Source organism: Symsagittifera roscoffensis, chromosome 2 (genome assembly GCF_963678635.1).
Source record: "Symsagittifera roscoffensis chromosome 2, txSymRosc1.1, whole genome shotgun sequence".
In the NCBI taxonomy this organism is placed as follows: domain Eukaryota; kingdom Metazoa; phylum Xenacoelomorpha; order Acoela; family Convolutidae; genus Symsagittifera; species Symsagittifera roscoffensis.
Window position 1 is genome coordinate 35,471,863 of NC_087063.1, and position 23,606 is coordinate 35,495,468.

At 37.1% G+C, this 23,606-nt stretch overlaps 3 protein-coding genes across 5 annotated transcripts in view; 1 reads left to right on the forward strand and 2 right to left on the reverse strand.

The window, feature by feature from the left end:
- Nucleotides 1–23,606, reverse strand: part of LOC134838946 (dnaJ homolog subfamily C member 7-like) — a 175,496-nt gene that overhangs the window by 144,738 nt on the left and 7,152 nt on the right. For 2 of the 3 annotated variants that reach the window (XM_063854311.1, XM_063854309.1), the window contains exon 1: nucleotides 18,468–18,479. The exons of the other annotated variant lie outside the window; for it this stretch is intronic. The gene's annotated coding sequence lies outside the window, so the exon portion shown is untranslated. Of the gene's footprint in view, nucleotides 1–18,467; nucleotides 18,480–23,606 lie in introns of those variants that run through there. 3 annotated transcript variants of the gene reach the window in all.
- LOC134838948 (uncharacterized) lies at nucleotides 7,875–19,027 on the forward strand. Its single transcript, XM_063854314.1, has 4 exons — nucleotides 7,875–8,280; nucleotides 17,840–18,274; nucleotides 18,342–18,430; nucleotides 18,564–19,027. Exons 1-4 carry the CDS (start codon nucleotides 8,039–8,041, stop codon nucleotides 18,899–18,901), a joined length of 1,104 nt encoding a protein of 367 aa, XP_063710384.1. The 5' UTR covers nucleotides 7,875–8,038; the 3' UTR covers nucleotides 18,902–19,027.
- On the reverse strand, nucleotides 8,313–10,354 carry LOC134838944 (protein KRI1 homolog). Its single transcript, XM_063854306.1, has one exon. It carries the CDS (start codon nucleotides 10,347–10,349, stop codon nucleotides 8,364–8,366), a length of 1,986 nt encoding a protein of 661 aa, XP_063710376.1. The 5' UTR covers nucleotides 10,350–10,354; the 3' UTR covers nucleotides 8,313–8,363.

A 23,606-nucleotide genomic window follows, 5' to 3' on the forward strand; every position in this document is an offset into this window, starting at 1 on the left:
AGTGTGTGAGGACAAGCTCTCACTTGACCTCCAGCTTCAGGTCTACCACAACCTGACCAAATTTGGCTGCAAAAGTGGTACCACGTAAAAGTTCTAGACGCAAAAAAACGGCCTTGAGTCGCAAAAAAAATACCACTGTAGCAAAATAACACTGTCTGGAATGTGAGAAAATACAAATGGACTATCCTCGACAGGACTGTTAAGGCCTACTGATAGCTCCTCTACAATTATTAATTAATTATCTTGGAATAATGCTGAACCGTCAAAAAAGAGTCGGACTAAGAGAACTAAGCCGACAAAAATAAACAGACAGACAATATCCCGAAAAAACTTATTGGATACCTCAAACCAGATAGGCCGTATGGTTTATTGAATTTGAATCTACAGTGCTGATTTAAATTATCCGGACAAAACGAACATAACTTGAATTTTCAAACGCGTTTTTCTCAAATTGAGTTAACATTAGACAAAAAGTGAAGAGAACAAAAGTTGCTTAGAATTTCACCAGAATTAATATGGTGCCATTTTTTCTCCGAAATTCTCAACCAAAATTTTACCCCAAAAATGGGTCATTTTGGCTTTTTTCAAATAATCAAGAATTACGCTGAAACTACTTTGTTAATTGATACAAAAATTATATCACCTCTTACGCAGCTCAACAAAGTTTAAGAAGGGTTAAATCTCCAAAAATTTGCGCAAATTGTTTAAAATTTATTTTTTAACAGAGATTCTGGGTTTTATATAGTAAAAATCACATTTATTGATTATCAAGTGAAATTTTTTTCTCTTATACTGGTTTTTGGAGATTTAACCCTTCTTAAACTTTGTTTAGCTGCGTAAGAGGCTTCCTGTGATATAATTTTTGTATCAATTAACAAAGTAGTTTCAGCGTAATTCTTGATTATTTGAAAAAAGCCAAAATGACCCATTTTTGGGGTAAAATTTTGGTTGAGAATTTCGGAGAAAAAATGGCACCATATTAATTCTGGTGAAATTCTAAGCAACTTTTGTTCTCTTCACTTTTTGTCTAATCTTAACCCAATTTGAGAAAAACGCGTTTGAAAATTCAAGTTATGTTCGTTTTGTCCGGATAATTTAAATCAGCACTGTATACTTACCTATATGTAACAAACATACTGTATTAACCAAATGGTACCTGCGCAGGAAAGTTTCATACCGAAAAACTCTAAACGAATTTAAAATATTTGTGCCCCTTTTCCCCTCAGAAATTAAGCACTTGCTCAAACTACTTTCGATGGCAAAAAGAAAAATCAGAGGGAAGCCCCAATTCCAAAACTTTTGAACTTAGCGGTAGGTCAGGGACCTTACTTTTTCAAAATGTTAATATACCATCAGAATTATAGATTTGTTGAGTCAGGAGCACTAGGTTTGATAAATTATTCTACAATATATTCTTAGTGATATGAAAACTTAGCAAGAAACTGACAGAATCTCACATTATCAATTTAGTAAAATTGGTACAAAACAAGATTTTCAGATATGAAACCAGGTCGTTTTTTTTCATAACTTTCATTTTAACTGATAGCACTCAAATTGCAATCCTATAACGATAGACCAGGTCTCAGCATTAGGTCTAACTACAGTTGTGGTCCAAACTCACTAAAATTAAAAAAATCTATTTGTATTAAATTATTGCAAGATTTGATCGCACTTAGAATACAGTGCTGATTTAAATTATCCGGACAAAACGCATTTAACGTGGCATTTGAATCGTGTTTTTCTCAAATTGAGTTAAGTTAAGGCGAAAAATGATGAAGAAAAAACTTGCTTAGAACTTAAGCAGAATTAATATGGAACAATTTGATTTGCAAAACTCGGGCCCAAAACTTTACCCCAAAACGGATCCAATTTAATTAACAAAAATCATACTGAAACTACCACGTCAATTACTGACAAAGATATATCAAAGTGAGCCTCTTACGTAGCCAAGGAAAGTTAAAAAAAAGTACAATCTCTAAAAATTAGTAAAAGTTGATTTATTCTTTGTTTGAGAGACAAAAAGTGCCATTTTTTTCAAACAAAACGGATCTATTTATTAATAACCCCCTCCCCTAAGGTACTGCTAAAAAAATAGATGTCAAATAAATAAAATCAGTAAATTAGCACTAGAGCGTTTTATTTAAGTCTCGAACTTTGCTGCGCTCTGATTGGTCAAAAATTCGTTAATTTAGTCTACTTAACAATCTCCCTCCCTTACTTGAAAATGGGAATTGTTAATTAGATCCAATAAAACACCCATTTTTGTTTTGAAACAATTTGTAAAATTGTTGCGCAATTTTTGGGAGATTATACCCTGCGCTACGTAAGGGCTCACCTTGAGAAAATTTTGTCAGCAGTTGACCAGGTAGTTTTGCCGTAATTTTTGATTAACTAGTAAAGCCTAAGTTTATCCGTTTTTGGGATAAAAATTTGGCCCAGAATTTCGCAAAATAAATTGCACTATATCAATTCTCCTAAAATTCTAAGCAAGTTTTAAAATCATCATCATTTCTCGTATAAACTCAACCCAATGTGAGAAAAAAGCATTTTATATTTCAAGTTTAATGAGTTAATATTTAAATCAGCACTGTAAGAAAACTTCGTCAGGACAAAAAAATCATTGTCTTATCCTTCATGAAAAACAAGTTCATGTTCAGAGATTAGTTCTTTTTTTCGGAAATTAGAGTGGAAAAAAATTAACGGGACAACATGGCCCCTTCTTATTTGCAAGCTGCACTATGAGTTATGAATCAATTAAGGAGACACCTGAAAAACCTGAGAGACACAATTAAGGAGACACCAATCAAAACTAAATAAAAAGTTTCATTTCCTTATCACGCCTTTGTTAAAGTTTAGGAGAAAAAACATACTTGTCAGCAGGGGCGGACCTGAAATTTTCTCGAGGGGGGGGGGGGGGGGGTGGGTGCGGATTTTGACGACCTTTTTTTTAGGTCGATCAGATTGATTTTCCGAGCTCTCCCAAAGCAGTAAAAAGATTTACGCAGGCAATTTTTTGAAAAAACAGGTCAAAAAAGCCGTTTTTGGGCACTTTTTGGAAAATTTTGACAAAAAAAACGCGTTTTATTGGCGCGCGCTCCTTCTCAAAATTAGTATACATTGGCGCCGAAGGCGCCTTTAGAAAAAATTTAGGGTCGGTCGGCCAAAAATGGATTTCTTAAAAAGTTCCAGGGGGGGGACCCTTTGGGTTGGCAGGGGTTCGAATCCCTGAGGGAGGGGGGCGTCCGCCCCCCCCCCCTAAATCCGCCCCTGCTTGTCAGGGTAAAAGACTTTTGGATCTTTCCAAGTTTCAAAACGCACAAACCTTGATTCACCTTAAAGAGACCAAAAGGTTCGGAATTTATTAAATTTCCTCTTTTAATATGTTACTGTGAAGAACTACATAGGTCTCGTTTATATGCCTACTTTGTTGTTGTGTAAGTAGCACAGAAATTTCCGACCATAGCTATCACTGCAAAAATTTTCAAAACAAAATTGTTTTAACCTTTTTTCCGCCAGTGGTTGAATGGTCCTGACTGGACTTGAGAGGCGCTAATTTCAATTCCAAAAACTATTTTTATTGCTTTCTTTTTCATTTTCAATTGGAGAATTGAGAAGGCTGTAATAAGGAAGCTAGTTATTAGATGCCTAATTAACATTTAAAAAATGTCATTTTTTTACTGCCATGAAGAAAATTCATAGCGCAGTGTAAATTATCTAAGGACTACATTGGTTCGGAAGGTGAAAATAATCAGATCGCATTTTCTCGACACTACGTTTTCTTCTAACTTTGAAATATTGATAAAATCACGATTTGAAGCGCTTCATTGCGAGTTATAAGAAAACAGCGGAAAATGTTGTTCCTTCCCACTGTCAGTGGTCGGAACAAAACAAAAAAGAAACTTTCGTTTGCAACTCTTACACAAAATACAGCCGTATATTCATTCATCGACGCCTATTGCGCACAAACAAAAGCAAATTACTCCATAAATAAATTTGCTCTTTTTTGGTTTTGTTCAATGATATGAAATAATCACAGAGTAGAAACTGAAGAAACTATCGTACAATTGTTAGTTTCAAAAATAAAAAGCTCCAAACCAGGGGCGGATCTAAGATTTTCTTGAGGAGGGGGAGCGGGGGTGCGGATTTTCGAAGAAAATTCAAAAAAATTTTGTCTACCTTTTTTAGGTCGTCCAAATTCATTTTCCAAGCGCTCCCAGAACACTATAAAAAACCTGTTTTCAGGGGGGCGGATCTAGGATTTTCTCGAGGGGGGCGGATTTTCAAAAAAAAAATCGAATTTTGACGACCTTTTTTTTTTTAGGTCGACCAAATTGATTTTTTGACCTCTCCCAAAGCACTGTTTTGCCCCTATTTTGGCAAAATTTTCTGCGCCGCAGGGAAATTTTTGAAACAAAAAAAAACAGTCAAAAAAGGCGTTTTTAGGCACTTTTTGGAAAATTTTGACCAAAAAATTGCGTTTTATCTGCGCGCGCTTCCCATTCAAAATTAGTATGGGAATATTGGCGCCGAATTTTAGGGTCGGTCGGCCAAAAGTAGATTTCTTAAAAAATGCCAAAGGGGGGACCCTTTGGGTCGGCAGGGTGTCGAAAACCAACGAGGGACCCTTTTGGTTGGTGAGGGGTCGAAATCCTGAGGTGGGGGGGGGGTCATCCTTCTCTAAATCCACCCCTGCTCCAAATATTCTTGAAGTTCAATCTCCATTTTTTTTCGCACCGAGCTCTTCTCCACCCAATTTCAATACCAGAAGAAGTTTTTTCGTTGCAATTATCCTTATGCAAATAGTTTACTTCTTTTTTTCAGTCACAACTTTTTAGTTAAGCTCTCATTTGCAAGTCAACATTTCGACCACTTATGGTTATTGTTGTGTTATCAGCAAAGAGCTGATTCGTACTTCACTAAATGTTTAGAAAAATCATTGAGGTAAGCTATAAAAAGAAAAGGACCCAGTTCCCCTCCCTGTGGAACACTTATTGAAAGTTATCTGACCGGTTGACCACATATCAGAACCGGTTGGTTAAACAGCGTTCACAAAACTCATATCTTTCCACGGAAAACAAACATTTCAAAATCTTGAAGAATATAATGGTCTATTGTCTCAAAAATTTTTCAAATATAAACGTAAGCAAAGCTGGTTTAGATTGCACTACGAAATGATTCATTTTTTTCAGAAATGGCATTGACGTATGAGTGTTTACGCCATATCCTTAAATCTTTCAAGAATTAATTTCAAAAACCTGCAAGATAAAGATTACCACCAAGTCATGCAATGCGTTTTTTTTAATTTACTTGGGTACAAACCATTAACAATAAAAACATATCAGCAAAAAAACCAAGGATGTAACGCGTAAAAGTTAAGAATATGATTTTTTATGCCATCATGAAGACATTTCTTGTTCTAAGTTTTTAAATTAATTTTTGGATTTCTGGTGAACGGTTACGAGCAAAAACCATGATTTTTGTGTACGAATCAATGAACGTTTTGATAAGATTCATAATTTACCCCGACGAGCTTTTTTATGAGATACATGAATAGTTGCCAAATTTTCAACAAACCAGAAAACTGGAAATATGATTGACGATTTTAAAAATATTTTCAACTTTTCATAAAAATAACCCAATGAGGAAACCGTGTCAAAAGGTTATTTTTTAACTTCCGCTCCACTTGATCTCTTGTTATTATAGAGTGTATTTTGACTCTCATATCTCAAATTAATTTGAATTGCACGTAAAAAAAAGTAATATAAAGCAAACCGCAAAAAAGAACTTTTTGAGCATGAGCTACTTTCAAGACTTTTTCCTGAACAAGAGAACATAGCCAACAGTTTGGAAAAGAGTCAATGAACGCAAGGAAACCGAAAACAAATAACTTGTGCCGAATTTGAAAATCAAAACACAGGGCCTCAAAACTCTAACAATACCAGGAACAATTTTGATTGACACTTTCTTGATACAATTAACCAAATTTGAGAAAACTGGATCAATACGTAAAGATTTTATTCCGCAGGGAAATCTGAACAATAAAATCCACTTTCGAATTTAGAAGTTGATCACGTTTTTTTTTACTTTTACACTTTTGCTGTTCGACAGTGCAGTTCCCCTTACTTTAATAAATGAACTTGAAAATAAATCAGAAAAGAAACCGCGAAAAGTCATATTTGCGCATGAGTAAAACTTAAGACGTTTCCTGAAAAAAGAAACATAACTCCGAGTATGCAATATAATTGCAAAAACGCACTGTAAGCTAGCAGACAGAAAAAGAGAACCATTATTTCCAACAAAAATTGAAGAAAAAATTGACAAGCTACAACAAAAAATGTCAAAATGTTGTCTGCGATGGATGATGTTCTATTTAAGAAAAACACGTCCAGAAACACAATCGAATGCGTTTATTGAATTTTCAAAAAAATTATCACGCTCCAACTAATCAGCCAAAACTTAAATGACCGTAATGACTGTAGTAACGAAAAAGAATGAAACAAGTACAGTCGGCTGCTGTGCAAGTAGCACAGAACGTTCCGACCATATTCTTGAAAAACTTTTTTTTTCAAAATTCTTTCATTTTTTTGCGCGTGCTGTGATGAAAGGAAATAAAAAACTCTAGATTGTAGACAATTTCATTTTTCATAACAAAATTGGCTGATTGGGAAGCAGTTTCTTCAAAAAATAACTAGTAAAAAGAACAATAAAAAAAAATTTTTTAATTATGTTTGCAGAAGTTTCTTGGAATTTTCCAAGTTTTATTTTGGCAAGATGGCACTAAGAAACTTAACATTTTTTTAAACTTAAACTTGAGAGTTTGAGTGAAAAATTCATGTCTTATTTATTACTAACCTGCGACTATCCTTCTATAATAAACCTCGCTTTATTCTCTCGAAATCAGACGAAAAATGAAGAATTTCCAACCGATTTGTCCCGACACAGGGAACATTTTTTTGGAAATTTTTAAATGTCGTTCTCAACAGCACTGAAAGGGCTTTGATGTGATATCTCACTCAACCTGGACCGATGATTATTTGAGTTATCTAATTTTGCGCGAAAAAAACTTAAGCACACCCGAATAAAAAGCCTCTCGATTTTCAAAGGTCGAAACAAAAATTGTTGAGATGATAAACTAGAATATCTATGAGTAGCTTAATTTTAACCTTTTGTGCAACCCAGAGGGGAGCATTAAATTATATTTGTCTTGATACGACACAAAAATGGGCTACTAAGTCGAAATAATTTAGACTGAATGAGGTTTTTCAGGAAAATGGAAAATGTACGAAGTCTAGGCAGGAAAAAGTAAAAAGTGAAGTTAGTAAATCAACACCATAAAGAACTAGAATGAAAATTTTAACATCACAAAAAAAAAACAATTCTAAGATATGGCAACTTAGCCGACAAAACAAGCAGAAAACTAATAGGCCGACATTTGTTTTTCAAATTGAATTCTTCCCGTTTAAAAAAGAGCCTAAGTCAACTTATTTACCCGAATAGCATTGATCACTTATAAATATTTAAAAGAAACAAAACTATTTGGAACTCCTTCCAAACTTAAGTCAGGCAGCCGTTGATTTCTTCCAAAAGCTTCAAGCCATCAAACTTAGACGGTTTCTTTTTTAAATTTGAATTAAGCCCGTCGAAACATATTCACCCGTCGAAAATTCAAGCTGATCTCGTGATTCTATACTTCTAAGCTCCTGTGAAATCTTAACTTGTGCTATAAACTAGGACTAACTCCGACTCAAACATACTTGATTGCGTAGTACAAAAAATTGTACTAGGTGATCAAGTGCTGAAATCTTTGCTGTTCATATTCCAACTCATTGAATTTTAATGATAGACTACCATAAATCCGAAAAAAAACAGTTGCTTCAACTGCAGTGTAAAAACTATAAAACCGGCACGTTTATGGAAGCAAAAATGATAAATCTCAACACTGAAAACTATTGTGCACATCTTGTCGAAAGCGCACCGGGGGACTACTAAGCTGGCACGAAATTGAAATATTTCAAGTAACAGATCATCCTCAGTTAAGATGCGTTTGTGTGGAATTGTATTAAGAGCGCAGCGAAGAATTTCGAAACCAGCATTGTTGGTCATTATCTGTCTACTATGTGCGCTTCACGTGTTTCCAAAATACTTCGAGAAACAAGGAAACAGAAGCTGGAAAAATCCCTGGAATCAAATACAAAAGCCACCTGGAAAAGTCCTTATTTTGTCTAGCTACCGTTCCGGTTCATCTTTAATGGGGGAACTAGTTGCTACGACTTCTACTCGGTAAGTAAAAACTTTAAAAAAACAAGTCTGATGAAATTTTTATTAGACCTACTGGATCCAAACTATATGTAAAAAGAATGAATTCAAAAACTGTGTTGCGCCTTGTTATTTTCTGTCGCTTTTTTCGCTTTGCTCTTGTGATACTGAATATGACGGAACTTATCTGGGTTTTTGATTCCAAAGGCTTTCATTCTCTGGTCGGTCAAATCCACACCAGAAATTGCAGGAGACTTCTTTTTCACTTTAACCATTTTTTTCACAATTTTAGTAGTTTTCATCTCGCGCGTCATCTTTTTCTTCCTGCGTTGCTTTTCAGCTGCAAACTTAATATCTGATAACAACAACGACATTCCATTTTTGAAATCTTCATCGGCAGTCGCAGCTGGAACTTCATTAGGATCTTTGTAAAGAGATGAAAAAATTTTGGCTTTTTTGAACTTATTATTTGCAAGTTTGCTAAATTTACGCTTGTCATAAGCCTCATCTCTGTTATCTCTGTATTGACTAGCTTTTTTTAAACTGACCCAATTGTTCAGTTCCCGATCAGGGGCGGCTAAGATCTCTTCATATGTCAAACCAAACGTGTCACTAGTGGTTTCACGATACTTGAATTTGAACTTGGGCTTTTCTGGAGCATTAATTGGCCTTGGATCGTTTTGGCCGATTTGAGAAACTTCTTCAACAACGTCATCCAAATCTATACTGTAATTCTTCTCTAAGTAATGCTCAAAAGTCTCTAATTCTGGGTTAAAAGCTGGTTTTTCAACAGCTGATTTCAAGGCTGATTCTATTTTGCTCGAAGTGCCATTTGTATTTGACATTTCCTCATAATTATCGGATTCCATGTCCGAAAATTGAGGTTTTTTCTTGTCATTTGTTGCATAATACTCATCATTGAACGCTTCCGCCATAAGTTTGTCATGTTTATCTGGGTCGAAGTCAGATTCCAAGTCTTCCTCGCCGACTGCGACGTTTTTAGTTCCCGCACTTTCTCTTATCTTTTCAATCTTGTCCAAGATCTCTTTCTTTTTCAGCTGCTTTAACCTTTTTAGATCCTCCTTGCGACGGTTCTCGAATTGATCACGTTTCTCTTTTACCTCGCGTCGCTTCTGACTGCGACTTGCTTGCCCGGATTGTCTAAGAGTTTCTGAAACATTTCTGGGAAACGATTTGATATCAGTGCCTCCTGGGACCTCGAACCTGAAGTTATAGTTAGCCTCGTGCTGCTCTTGATTTTCAACAAATTCAGTATCCGACTCAAAACTCTCCTCATCATCTACAACTTTTCTGTTGTCATTATCATGGTCATCGTTTTCATCCTGATTATTATCAGAGCCATCTGATTCATTTTCAGAGTCACAACTTTTGTCCAGAATAAAATTCAACAAATCTTTCTCCTTGTCCGAAAATATCTTAACCTTCTCAACATGATTTGAATGTTTGAAAACCCCTTTAGATTTATCTACAGGATCAGGTTTTGGCTTTTTTATAAGTAAGGAGGAACTGTCATCTTCAGAATCAGATTCAGCTTGAATAGCTTTGGTGATTTCTTCTTTCAACGCGCGTTGTTCATCATTGTAAAACAGAAGATTTTTCGATTCTCCATTAAACTTCGCCTTAGATGTTTCGTTTTCGCTTTCTTCGTTACTTTCATCTGAGCCATCTTCTCTTAGCAGCACTTCTCTTTCGTACTCGTCAAGCAGTAAAGGTTTCGATTCTTCATTTGCCTTCCGTTTCTTCTTGTTTTCTGAATTCCTCGGTGGTTCTCCGTCAAAATACTTAACATTTTTGTCATAAATGGAAGGGTCTTTCTGTCTTAAAGCAGTCATTACTTTGAGGAACTGCGAATCATCAATAGCATCAGGTCCGACCTCTTCTTCCGAACTAGAACTATCTTCATCGTCTTCGCCAAATCTGTCTTTCAGTGTTTGGTATTCCTCTTTCTCGCGGTATGATTCGTACTTCTTTGCAAACTTTGCGTTTATTTTAAACTCGCCATTTTGGTTAGAAGACGTGATAGAAAGTCCAGCGTCATTGTAGCATTCGTCATCGTCGAAAAGAGACGGCATAATACAATTCTGAAACAAATTCCATTCTTCTTTTGCCATAAGCCTGCAAAATGCAGTCAGCAGGGGCGGATCTAGGATTTTCTCAAGGAGGAGGAGGAGGAGGAGCGGGGGGGGCTAAAATTATGTAACGCAGATCATTATCCGGATGGAAGAAGAAACAAGAAGAGTGTACGGGATGACAGACGAGTGTAACGAGAACCGTCCAGGGGCTGTCCTCCTAGACATCACCAAGGCTTACCCTCGCACCAACAAACCCCTTCTGTGGGGTATGTTAGCCAGATTTGGCATGACGGACAAGGTGCTCGATCTGCTGAAAGGTCTCCATGAAGAAACGCGATACCGGGTGAAAGGAAAGGAAGGTCTCAGCGATGATTGGGCCCCAGCCAGAGGACTCAGAGAGGGGTGCGCAACATCACCTATCCTTTTCAACGTATATCATGCCGAAGCAATAAGAAGAGCGGAAAGAGAACGGAGAAAGGAGGCGGCGGAGAGAGGTCAAGAGTGCGGTCTCACCTGGAGGTGGACACCAGGAGGCAGCCTCCCACCGAGAGAAGGGCCCAGAGCATTGCATAGCAGCAACAAGTGTAATTTCATCCTGGAGGACTCGTTGTTCGCAGACGACACCTCTCTACTTGGTTGGACCGAAGAGCTCGTCATAGGGAAAGAGGTGATCAAGAAGAAAATGATGGAGTTTGAAGAGAAATGCCACGACGGCAAAGAAGAGTCCATCACTTTTGCAACTACCAGCGCCCAGAAGACTAGAATGCTGGGAACGCTCATCGGGAAACGAGAAGACCGAGGAGCCAGGATCAAGAGAGGGTACCACGCGTGGAGCAAGGTGAAACAATGGCTCTGGAATTCGAGCCTCTCCAAGCGCACCAGAGCATTGGTGGTCCAAGCCGTAGTGGAGTCCACTCTCCTGTTTGACTGTAGCGTTAGAGCATGGACACCGACCGACATCCAGAAGTTCCAGAGCGTTGCAGACAGAGCCTACAGGTTTGTGTGGAACAATGGAAAACCTCACACACTGATAAGGATGCAGAATGAAGGAGTCAACAGCTACGAGATCCGCAGACAGTTGAACATTGAATCGATAAGGACTAAGATCGAGTGCAGAGCATTAGAGCGAATGGGCCACGTTCTCAGAATGTCGGATGAGAGGATTGTGAAGAAAGCCGTGCTCGGATCCTGGAACATGGAGAGGACACGCAGTGGGAACTCGCGAGGCAACACCATCCAGTACTGGCGCAGACTGCTGAAAGAAGCGGGACATGAAGACGACAACAGCGAGAACCTCACCAACGACCGGAAACGATGGAAGAAGACCGTTACAGATCGCAGGACGTTCCTCAAAAACTGGGAGACGCAAATGTGCAACTGGCACAGAGGATCGGAAAAACCGGCCCGCTCACAATGGAATAGAGAGAGAATAAGTGACAGCGGTTGGCCTTGCCGCTGGGACGGATGCGACAAGATGTGCGCAACAAAAGGAGGACGGACGAATCACGAGAGAAAAGCACACAGAAGGGAGTCAGTGGACTTCAAGTGTCCAAAGTGCAACGACAGTTTTTCGGACCAGGCTGCTCTGACAAACCACTTCAAGGCGTGCCAAGGAGGGCAGGGTGGGTTCTGTCCGAAGTGTCAGAGGTCCCTGTCGTTGAGCAACATGGCAAGACACCGGAGGACCTGTCGAGGAGAACATCCGACAGCCCCAGAAGTAACCAACACCATTATCACAGGACGATTCGCCGGAACGAGAGCCAGAATCCAATGCGAAGAATGCGGTACTTGGGTGACAAAAACAACATTTCAAGACACTGGAGCACATGTCCTGGAAACTGGGAATCAAGGCCCCCCACGGGGCGTAAATGACAAAGAAGAAGAAGAAGGCTAAAATTATTATTTCTTTTCACCCAGAGACGACACTGCACTTCGCTCACAAGTTAAAAAAAACATGGCAAATAAAGCTTCAAACCCGACAAAAAGGAAAAATAAACAATTGCGATGCAGAATATTTTTGTTTAGAAATGACAATAATCAAGAAAATTATCGCAAATCGCAATTTTAATTTATCAGCAAAAACATTCGAAAGCATTATTAATGCTGCAAGTTCGGTGACTTTAACCAAAGCTCTTAATTTGCTTGCAGAATCGTAAGTTGGTCAGAAGACGATCGAGGTAGCCATTCATAGAACGACAGTGAAAAATGGATTTTTGTGTAAGAATTATTAAGAATAATTAGAGACGGTTTTGAGCAATTTCAACTATGTGAAATGAAAAAATCACAAATGAAAGTTCTTCATTTTTCAAATGGAACCTGACGAGTAGACTTTCATATCTTATGAAACTTATTAAATAGTTTCATATTGAAATGGATGATGAAACAAAACCAACGGGTGGAACTTCTCGGAGAAGGCTGGACTCAATCGAAAACTACTATCCTACCATCGAAGAAATCATGGCCTCATCTGACGACGAAATAAACAAGTATCTACACAAAACGAAGAAAGATTCAATTATTTGTATCTTCAAAGAATTGCTATCGCAACATCGACTGACCCTGTCTAAGAATGAAGAAATCGCCGACCTCAAGAATACAATTTTGGCAGTTGGCGATTCGCTTCAAAACCAGACTCCTACAAAATCTCAAGCTAAGTCTTTTGCTTCGATAGTAAAACAAGTTCAATCTAGTTCCACTAACTTTGAAAATGAAATTCGTATATCTGGTGTTCCTGAATTAACTTCAGCTACTCCAGAAAAACCGAAAAGAATTGACATTTTTGAACATGACGAGAGTAATCTAAACACTGTTTTGAATCATTTGGGTATACCTAATGACCATGTTGCCTCAACAGCGAGGCTAGGAAAGTTCAACCCAACTTCCACCAGGCCCAGAACTATGCTTGTCAGGTTTAGAGACAAGTTTACAGCTGAAAAAACGCTTGCACGAGCTTCAATGTTGAAAACATTCACTGGAACGTACAAAAACGAAAAATATTTTGCATATATCAGTAAATCTCTTTCGAAGGAAGAGCAGGAAAAGGAGAATGCAATCCTTCGTAAAAGACGCGATCTAATCAATGAAGGTGTTAAACCAGAAAATATAAAAATTAGGAACCTAGAGCTAATAGTAAACGGAGTGAAAACCGACTACCTGAAGACAAGCGCTTCAAAAGTCTGACCATCTGCCTCCAGACCCGAACCAATAGAACTAAGTTTGTTACTCTACAACATCAGAAGCTTGTTACAGTTGTCTCGACGGAAAACTTTTGCAAACTACATATCCATTCACTCCTATAGTATTATTTGCATTTGTGAAACATGGCTCACGTCGGACTTCAATGACACCGAACTCTTTTTGCCACAATACAACATTTTTCGCTCAGACCGGCCTCAGAAAGACTCGGGACTGTCATCTCATGGAGGCACCTTGGTGTGCATCAAAAAGTCTATCATATCTTATTCCATCCCTCTTCCCGATATTTTCCTTGGTTCATGTTGTGCTGTCATGTGTGTTTTCAAGTCAACCAAACTATTGGTTGTCTGTTGCTATTTTCCCCCACCTTCCAGTTCTTTCAGAATTAGTTCAGAATCAATCATATCCCTTTTAAACATCATTGAGACTACCGAATGTGACCATAAGATTGTTACCGGTGATATGAATTACTCAGCAATTGACTGGGAAATTTTACAATCAAATATCCCTTCTGACCATGAGTTTATTGAAACGATCAGTGAAATGAAATTACAACAGCAAGTTCAATTCAAAACTACTTCCAGTAACATTTTGGATATTATTTTTACCTCACCAAAAATTGAAACCACAGATATCCAATTGGTTAACAACGGCATTTTGAATATCTCGGATCACTTTCCAATACTCTTTGCATTCAATATGTCCGCAGCAGGAAATTTCATGCGTCCAAATATGAAAACTAGTCCCACTTTCAGTTTCTGCAATGGAAATTTTTCAATTCTGAACGAAAACATTCTAAAAAATGCCTTTCAGGGCATTTGTTGGTCCAATGTGACTGTTTTACTTGAACAATGGTATAAATGGGTGAATGAACACCTCGGTCAAGTCTTTCCTGTTAGAACAAAACACAGGATGTCACTCCCGCCGTGGATAACTCCGGAAACATCAAACATGATTAAGAGATTGAACACCGCGAAGAAAAAGTTCCCTAGTGAAAGCCCAAAATTGAAACTTATGTCCGAAAATTGCGACAAAGCAGTTGAAGATGACAAGTCACAGTATGAAACATTGTTATCCAATGGCAGATCTACATCAGCACTTTTCAAGTATTTTCGCTCATTTACTAAAGGAACCCTACCATCCGTGATGAAATATAACGACCATGAAGCAACAAATGACCAAGAAAAAGCAAATCTCTTTGCTGATTTCTTTCAAGATATGTACATTAGTTCCAGTGATATTCCAGTACTCAATGACAATGAACCAAGTATCTACCCTATCATAACCGATTTTGATCTATCAGATTCCAGAATCTCATCAGTCTGCGAAAAGTTAGACGTTACCAAATCTAGAGGAATTGATTCACTGCCTCCGATTTTATTCAGAAATTGCCCATCAATAAGACACTCTCTTTATCAGATTTTCTACAAAATGAAACAAACAGCAAAGTTTCCTGACCAGTGGAAAAGGTCTCATTTATCCCCTATTCACAAAAAAGGGAACAAGAGTTTGGTTAAAAATTATAGACCAGTGTCATTATTATCAGTTCCCTCAAAAATTTTTGAACGATGCCTTTTTGACTCACTATACGTGCACTATGAACCCTTTTTGCATCAGTCTCAGTATGGGTTCCGCAGAAAACGTTCATGTATTTTACAGCTAATCGAGTATATGGATATAATATATGAAGCCTTCGATAATGGCAAACAACTTGATGTTATATACACTGATTTCGAAAAGGCTTTTGACCGAGTAGACCATGGGTTGCTCATGAGAAAGCTTCACTTGACGGGAGTTCGTGGCAAACTATTGAGTTTAATATCATCTTACCTTTCATCAAGATATCAAATAGTGAAGGTTGGAGATAATGTTTCCTATGAATTTCCAGTTACGAGTGGTGTCCCGCAAGGCTCAATTCTAGGGCCTTTGTTGTTCTTAGTATTTATCAACGACCTTCCTTCATTGAGTAATTTTTCGACACCCTTACTAGCCGCTGATGACGCAAAGTTTATTTACACGCTTAGTGATACAGCTTCCTTATTTCAAAACGAGTTAGATACAATCTTTGAATGGTCGATCATCAACAACATGCCTTTCAATGTCACGAAATGCAACCACTTAACCTTTAATGCCAAATCTATGAATACATACTTCTTTGACGGAAATCCAATCCCCCGGAGTACTAGCCAAAAAGACCTCGGTTTAGTAATATCTGAGACAATGAACTGGCTTCCACACATTAAGCAAGCTGCGAATAAAGCCAACTCTGTACTTTACCTGATTAAACGAAACTCCGCAAGACTTCAAACCGTTACAAAATTGAACCTTTACAAAAGCATGGTTTTACCTATACTTATCTATGGTTCACCTGCGTTTTCTTTAAACAGAGGTGGAATGCGTTTATTTGAAAGCGTACAGAAACGTTTTTGCAAATGGGCTCTAGGTAACGAAGTTTCATACAAAGATTGCTTAATAAAGCTCAATATTTTACCTATTCCTTACTACCTACAGTTGGTCGATCTACTAACTTTAGCTAAGATTTTGAACGGAACATACAATTTTGACTGCGCCTCCAAATTTTTGAACACTTCCCCGTTATATTTCACCCGATCTGCTGGTGCTTCTCTGTTTCAGTGCGCGCGCCCGATGAAGGAAGTGGCAGAACAGAATTTTTGGTTCAGAGCAAGACGGCTGGCTAACCTATGTCCCATCAAGTTGAACGAATTTGGACTGAAGAACAAGCTCCTGACATGGATGTGGATTGTCTTTGTGAAAAGTTTCTCTGAAAGCAACTTATGCAGCTGGAAGACCTATTGCGACTGTACAACCTATAGACTTCTCGTAAACACCTGATCAACTGTCTCTGAACGGGGGCAACCCCTTGCGTTTATACGCTAAATTCCTTATAATAATAATAATATCAGACTTTACTTTTAACGTAAAAATTCAAGTCACTCTAAAAATAACACCGGAAACTAATTGAAACAAAGAAAGCAGGAAAAAAGGCGGAAAAATTTAGAGTCGACACACAAAATGTCAGCAATCTACCGAAAAAATATGCTCTTAATCAAGATTTGACTCCACTTACAAAGGCGAAGCGCAGAATAAAACAGAATTAAGCCTCAAATTAGTAAAACTTTGATACATATCGGATTCGAACGTGCGACCACGAGATTTGGAGCCTCACGCACTGCCCTCTCGACCACTTAAGCTTAACAATCTGTAAACACTACTCATAACTAAAACAGCTACATATGCTAAAAATGTCAATGAGATGCAGCAAAAGTGACAGCAAAAACAAATAGAGTAACTTTGCATGAAATATTTTGGAATATAACAAACTGAAGGCATCAAAACTAACTTTGCATATAACAAACTGGAAAACATACAGCCACGTTATGTATAATACGAGCATTTTAAAAAATGGCCAGGTATAATGATTTTTAAAAATTTCTGAAATCGAGTAATTATGATTGTTAAGTTGTTTGGCAAAAATAGCTTTTTTCGGTTCATTTGATGATTTGAAAATGCATCAACTGTGTTAACGTTAACTTATTACTAATTGAATGTCAAAGCAAATGCTATCAAAAAGCCATAAGTGAGCCACCAAAAATGACACCAAAATTTACGACTCAGCTTGAAAAAAAAGAATAGTTGTACTATTGCACTACGCTCACTAAAGTTCACAAACAGAATGAGTTTTTAAAATGCAGACCTTAACGTAAAAAACCAAGCCCAGTTTCTCATCATTTGCAACGAAACGTTAGCCCATTATTGCATGCTTCCGCTTCAGGGGGAAAATGAAACAGACATAAATAAAACAAACAGCTGTTTTTTTTTTTTGAAAATGAAAAATTAAATTCAATTATGTCAAACTACTGATCTGAGCTCCAAATACGTAGCATATCCTTTCTTGGACATGCTTTAAAAATTTCTAAAAAAACTATTAATCTTCTCAACGATAGTTGCTCCAGCTTTTGGAAGCATATCAAGCTCGACTGCAATATTATCATTCTTTTTTTAGCATTTATTTTTACGAACAAATTAAATAACCCGATGACAAAACTTAGGGAGGAGGGCAACATTTTATTTGAAAATATTTGTGCACTAAAAAAAATGTTTCGTATGCTCGCTCATGGAGGCACGATCCTCCGGTAAAATCTGACCTTTTATATTAAAACCTGACTGAACCCCTCCCACAACTTGTAAGTTTGACAAATCTGCTGCAACTCTGGTTCCATCAAAAACTCACTTAGTTTAGTAAGCATTTATCGAATGAAAATTAGTTAATTTAGGACGATGTACGAGTTCGAGCCGACTTACCAGGCATTCTCCTCCAAAGCACACTTAGACAGTGACTACCGATCCCAAAAGTGTTCAGATATCCTCAACCTCATTTTCAACTGCAGCGAACACTACTCTGAGGAGCAGTTCAACCAACTGCTACCACTTCGATTCTTCTCCCCCACTAGTTACCAAGTGATGAAGATATTCAACACAGACTGGGGCGACAGTTTTCACTGGGAAAAGAATCCGACTGACACGGAAGACGTGAAAGAATATGTAAAATTTATATGCAGGGAATCTTCGTTGAAGCTGGTCAAGACTATCAGATTACCAGTGTTGGATTTTTACACCATGTTCAACTTGCTGTACACATTGCTAGAGAAGTTCGATGACTTGGTAATCATAGGAGTTGTAAGAGATCCCAGGGACTCATTTGCATCAAGGTTTCTTTGATAAACCAACATGTTTTAATTAACCGTTGTGTAAATACTAAAGAGATATTTATTTCAGAAAAAAGTTTGGCGGTGGGCCTGGATTCGAAGAAACTCCAATGAGTTTGAATCAAATATGCAAAAACTATTCAAGCATCATCAATTTTGGTAAGTATAAGCCCTAAATAATATGAACTTTATTAATTTTAATAAGTTTTTGAACCTACGATTCAAGTAGAAAAAGCAAGTCTGCAAATACTGAAATATTCTAAGTTTGTGTGAAAAGGAACATAATTTTTAGTAAAAGCAATCAAGACAGGGCCACATACGTCCAGAGTATCCTTAGTGAAATATGAGGAATTCTACAATGATCCAATAAACCTGATTGCCAAAACATTCTCACAACTCTCGCTACCTGTGGGTGAAAAAACAATCAACTACATCAAACTGAATGTTATGAATGAAAAGGGCGGCGACTTGGAAAACACAGCCAAGCACGGTTTATTCACGAAGCCACGAGATAAGAACGCAACCATAGGGTACTGGAGGGCACTCAAAATAGACCCCGAAGTTTTAGAAGAATCGGCAGAATGCATAGCAGAATACGAAGAGGCAAAATCAACCGCTCATCAAACCTGAATTACGACAAAGAACTCATAAATGAATGTCAACATCGCCAAGGATTTTCACCAATCATGCTGATTATAATTCACTTCAGTTATTTACGCTTTTCTTAATTCATGTTACGGTGCTTCCGGTCAATAAATTAACATCAAGAAGAATTTTTTGTTTAAAAACCTGAGGATTCGCTACATTGCGCATTTGAGATGTAGTCACCCCGAGAGGGGATTTAGTAGACAATCTAGATCTTAATTTATAATGAAATTTTAAACTGCATTACACAAACTTCATGAGGACCAATCCAAACTTTCAGATATACCAGCAAAATTCACTGCATAAATTTGGAAAGCTAAAAATAATTACCGAAAATTAAACTTTTTTTGCCATTTTTTGAATAGCTGAAGAAACTCGATATTACGCACCCAGTATTCGCCGACAGTAACTTATATTAGTAAGGAAAACAGTTATTTGAAGGAGAAAAGTCAAAGCAGAAATTGCGCAATGTATGGAGAGCTCATGCGGTTGTAAAATACTTTTCGTAATCCGAATCGTGACCCACATGAGAATTTTTTCGAAGTTCATAAAACCGCGCGAGAAAACCCAGCCTACGCGATAGTTACTTCGACAGTGTCAGTAAAAATAATCACGCTATTATCAAACTTGAATCGAATGGTTTGAATAGAAAATGGGGAAAATAAATATAGAAGCGAAACATGAATTTAACACGATACCAGACTCGACCCCATTGAAGCTTTGATGGGATCCAACAGCGAAAGGGAAAAATCATCCCACGACATATTTCGTTCCAATTTTGGAGAGAGGTTGAAACAATTCTTAACAAGGATAACCAGTTACTGTGCAAGCAGCACAGATCAAGGACGCGTTTTATAAATAAGTTTCACGTGTTATACTCGAAAACGAAAAAGTTCCAATCACGACAAAAATGGCGCTCATATAATATATCACTCGACCCATTCCGATGATTATTCGTGGTACCTGATTTTACGTGGAAAACAATACAAAATAACTTGACTGAGCTGACAAAACAAGACTAAACTATTTTAACCAAAAAAAACTTGAGAAATAAAATATTAAACCTGATTTGGTACACTGCCAAACCAACAGGACGACCGTCAATTATGTCAAGCCACTGATCTGAGCTCCAAATATGAGGCTCAGTGGCACGTACTTCTGCGCAGACAACCCGTTGTCAAACATGCTTAAAATTATTTCTAATAAAAGGCTAATAATCTATTCTACGGTAGTTGCTCCAACTGCAAAACTATCATTTGTTTTTTACCATTAAAATTTTGCGGAAAAAATAAAGAACCCTAAGTTAAGGAGAAGGGAAACATTTTAATTGAAAATAATTCTGCAATGAAGAAGCTGGTTTCGTAGACTCGCTATAGAGACATGATCATCCGATAACATCTGACTTTCAAATTAATACCTGACTAGATCTCCTCCCACGCCTCGAAAATTGACACATCTGCCGCAAATTTTGTCTTTTAGCTAAAAGTTCTTTGACTGGTTCCACCAACTACTTAGTTTAGTTACAACTAACGGATGAAAACCTGATAAATTAGGACGATTTACCCCGCATTATCCTCCAAAGTACACTTAGACAGTGACTACGGATCCCAAAAGTGTTCAGATATCCTCAACCTCATTTTCAACTATAGCGAACACTTCTGAAGAGCAGTTCAACCAACTGCTACCACTACAATTCTTCTCCCCCACTTGTTGCCAAGAGATGAAGCTAACCAACACAGACTGAGGTGACAGTTTCCAGTGGGAAAAGAATCCGACAGACAAGGAAGACGTGAAAGATTATATGAAAATTGTATGCTCGGAATCTTCGTTGAAGCTGGTTAAGACTATCCTATTACCAGTGTTGGATTTTTACCCCTTATTCAACTTGTTGCACACATTGCTAAAGATGTGTCCGAGATGTACTAGAGATCTGACTAGAAAAACAAAATTATAATTTAAGAAACCAAGAAAAGACCTGCAAAAAATGCCTGAATGTCTTTTAGATTTTAAGTTTTTTTTATTCCGAAGTTAGCGCAACCAAAAAGTAAAAAACAATTTTTCTGAATCAAAATTAATTTTCAAGAGCTTGAATAAACGTTCCAAGGTTTAACCTTCGAAAAGCCTGCTCGCTCATTTTCAAATAGCCTGCTCTGCTCGCTTCAAAAACAAAATTCCAGCTTATCCTTGTACTGGAAAACTAAAATATTTGCTTTTTCAATATAAGTAACCCAAAACTGAGAACAGTATCAGAGAAATGCAAAAGTAATATTCCACTTGAAGATTTGATCACTTTTTGAATTTGATATTTTGAAATTAAATGTCTGTTTTTAAAGCTCAGTTTTTTAAAGAGTCATACACGTAGTGATTATTTATCTTCACTTTTATATGAGCCTTGGTGATTATTTGTTTGTTTTTTTTTTCATGAAAAAGTCTTCGATTTTTTAACGCTCAAACATGATTTTTCGCGGTTTGAGTTTTCATTTGTTTAAAGTTCAGCTGATTGTTGTTCAAAAAAGGCAAATTCCACTATCGGACAGCAAATGTTTAAAGGTCACGAAAGACGCGATCGACTTCTACTTTTGAAAGTCGAATTAAATTTACATCTTACCAGCGGAAAAAATACCTATTAATCCAGTTTTCTCAAATTGGGTTAATTTTATAAATAAGTTGTTAGAAGTGTCACGTTTATGAATATAATACAAATAACCTAATACAATCATTTGTCATGTCGGTCCTCTTATATTGGTATCCTGCTGGTTTTTTGAGCCTCGATTTCATGAGAAGCCACGAATCCCTTCTCACCGATGCCTCTATTGTTGCTATGATTACCAAGATTACAGAACGATTCTTACGGAATTTAAAACCCTGGCAGTAGTGTATCTCTAGATTGAACGGGATGCTTTCACACCATTCATCAGAAGAACTGCATTGATTACGGTTTTTGATTTACCATGGACGAGAACCCACTAACCCTAGACAGTCAGTTATTCCCGCAATTACAGCAGAACGCCAAGAAATCACTGACACGTCGATCAATTTTCTACAGAATTTTTAATACTATAAACGATTTTATCGACCAGTCGGAGATCAATAGTTTAGAGCCTACGGACACTTCAGCAATTAAAACATTTCTCGTCAAACTAACAGCTACCAAATATTGTTAAATTAACAGACACCTATATCATGTGCTCGTGGCAATTGAAATGTCGTTGCCCTTTGTGTGTTTCTTAATTCATCATATTTGATAAAATTAAACAATAATATATTCTGTTGCTTTCCTGTACATTATAATACCTACTCTTGATTTTAAAAAGTCCTAATGGGTGAATTGGTGTCTCTATCTTAATTTTTCTTTCATAAATTATTCTTGAAATTCAAAGAGCTTTAAGGCCATATAATTTTTTCTCTGAAAACGCAAGCCCCTAAGAACTCAATTTAGCAAAGGAATTACCGAAGTTATCTCAGTTAAAATAACACTCCGCAAACAAAGCATGAAATACAGAGGCGAAGTTGCACACCGCGTACAAAAGCAAAAACATGACCGATAACGCTACTAGGAAAAACTGAATGAGTAAAACTTTTGAGTCTACAAAATTTCTTGAGTGACGCACGCCGATAATGAGTCGTTATAATTACAAAGTGAAGCGAGCCAATTATGACGCATTAGCAGTACCAGTTAATTTGAAAAAAAAAATACCAACTAACATGCCTCAATTTATATAGCGGACACATTTTAACTAGTATACGACAAAAATCATTTAAAACATCGGACCCTGCCCAGGTTCTAACCCTCATATTTGGTTGCCGGTCTCGTTTCCTACCTCTATGCTAAAGATCCATGGTACCTTGGAGCTAAAGTTGTAATTGAAATATAATAGTCTGTGTTAATATCCTTAGCATTGGCTGTAGTTAATAGCTGGTTATTGATCAAAATGAACACTCTCAAAATGAATACACTTTGTCGCAACAATATTTGCGACTTAGGTTGGAAAAAAGAGAATTCATACTATCAAACAAGCTTTGCTTGTGTAAACATGAAATTAGCCTAGAAAAAACCTTTACACATAGGCGAAGCTGATCTTCGCACCACTTGTGATACAAAACAAGGAAACGGCTAAGTCGAAAACGTTGAAAAAATTAGATCTATCAAAATGAATTAGCCTAGTTTTGAAACAAAAACGTGCAAAGACTATAGAAGATAAAATTAGCATCGAAAAAAATTAATCAAGCGCTAACAAAGCCGAAAATACGTTAGCAGAAAAATTTAAGAACAATTCAAAAAAAAATATTTTGTCCCCCTCAGACTCAATACGCACAAACTTTATTCGGGTCAAATGAAACAATGTCATGCCACTAAGCTAATAGAGTATTGACCGAAAGTTAAGCTGAAAAACATTTTTTTAAAAAGCTGAAAAAATCAAAAAAAAATTAAGACTAGTAAAAAAAAGTTATTAAGACCCCTAACTCTCAAAGTATACACAAAAAACAACATCACATCGAACGGCGCAGAATGAGAGGCTATTATGCCGATGAAGTATAGGCCAAAACCAATTACGCCCAAAAAAATCGTTAAAAATTTCAAGACTAATAAAAAGTTATCACCTCCCCCTCAAAACACATGCACAAAAAAACTCGCTCGTCGAAAATATAAAGCGATATGAAGCTCCTAAGCCGATATATTACAAAGATA

Bases quoted from the DNA above. Each gene is read 5' to 3' on its own strand.
- LOC134838948 (XM_063854314.1), top strand. From the start codon at position 8,039: ATGCGTTTGTGTGGAATTGTATTAAGAGCGCAGCGAAGAATTTCGAAA. The intron at 18,275-18,341 runs GTTTCTTTGATA...TATTTATTTCAG, and splicing joins AGGGACTCATTTGCATCAAG to AAAAAAGTTTGGCGGTGGGC. The intron at 18,431-18,563 runs GTAAGTATAAGC...CATAATTTTTAG, and splicing joins TTCAAGCATCATCAATTTTG to TAAAAGCAATCAAGACAGGG.
- LOC134838944 (XM_063854306.1), bottom strand. From the start codon at position 10,349: ATGCCGTCTCTTTTCGACGATGACGAATGCTACAATGACGCTGGACTT.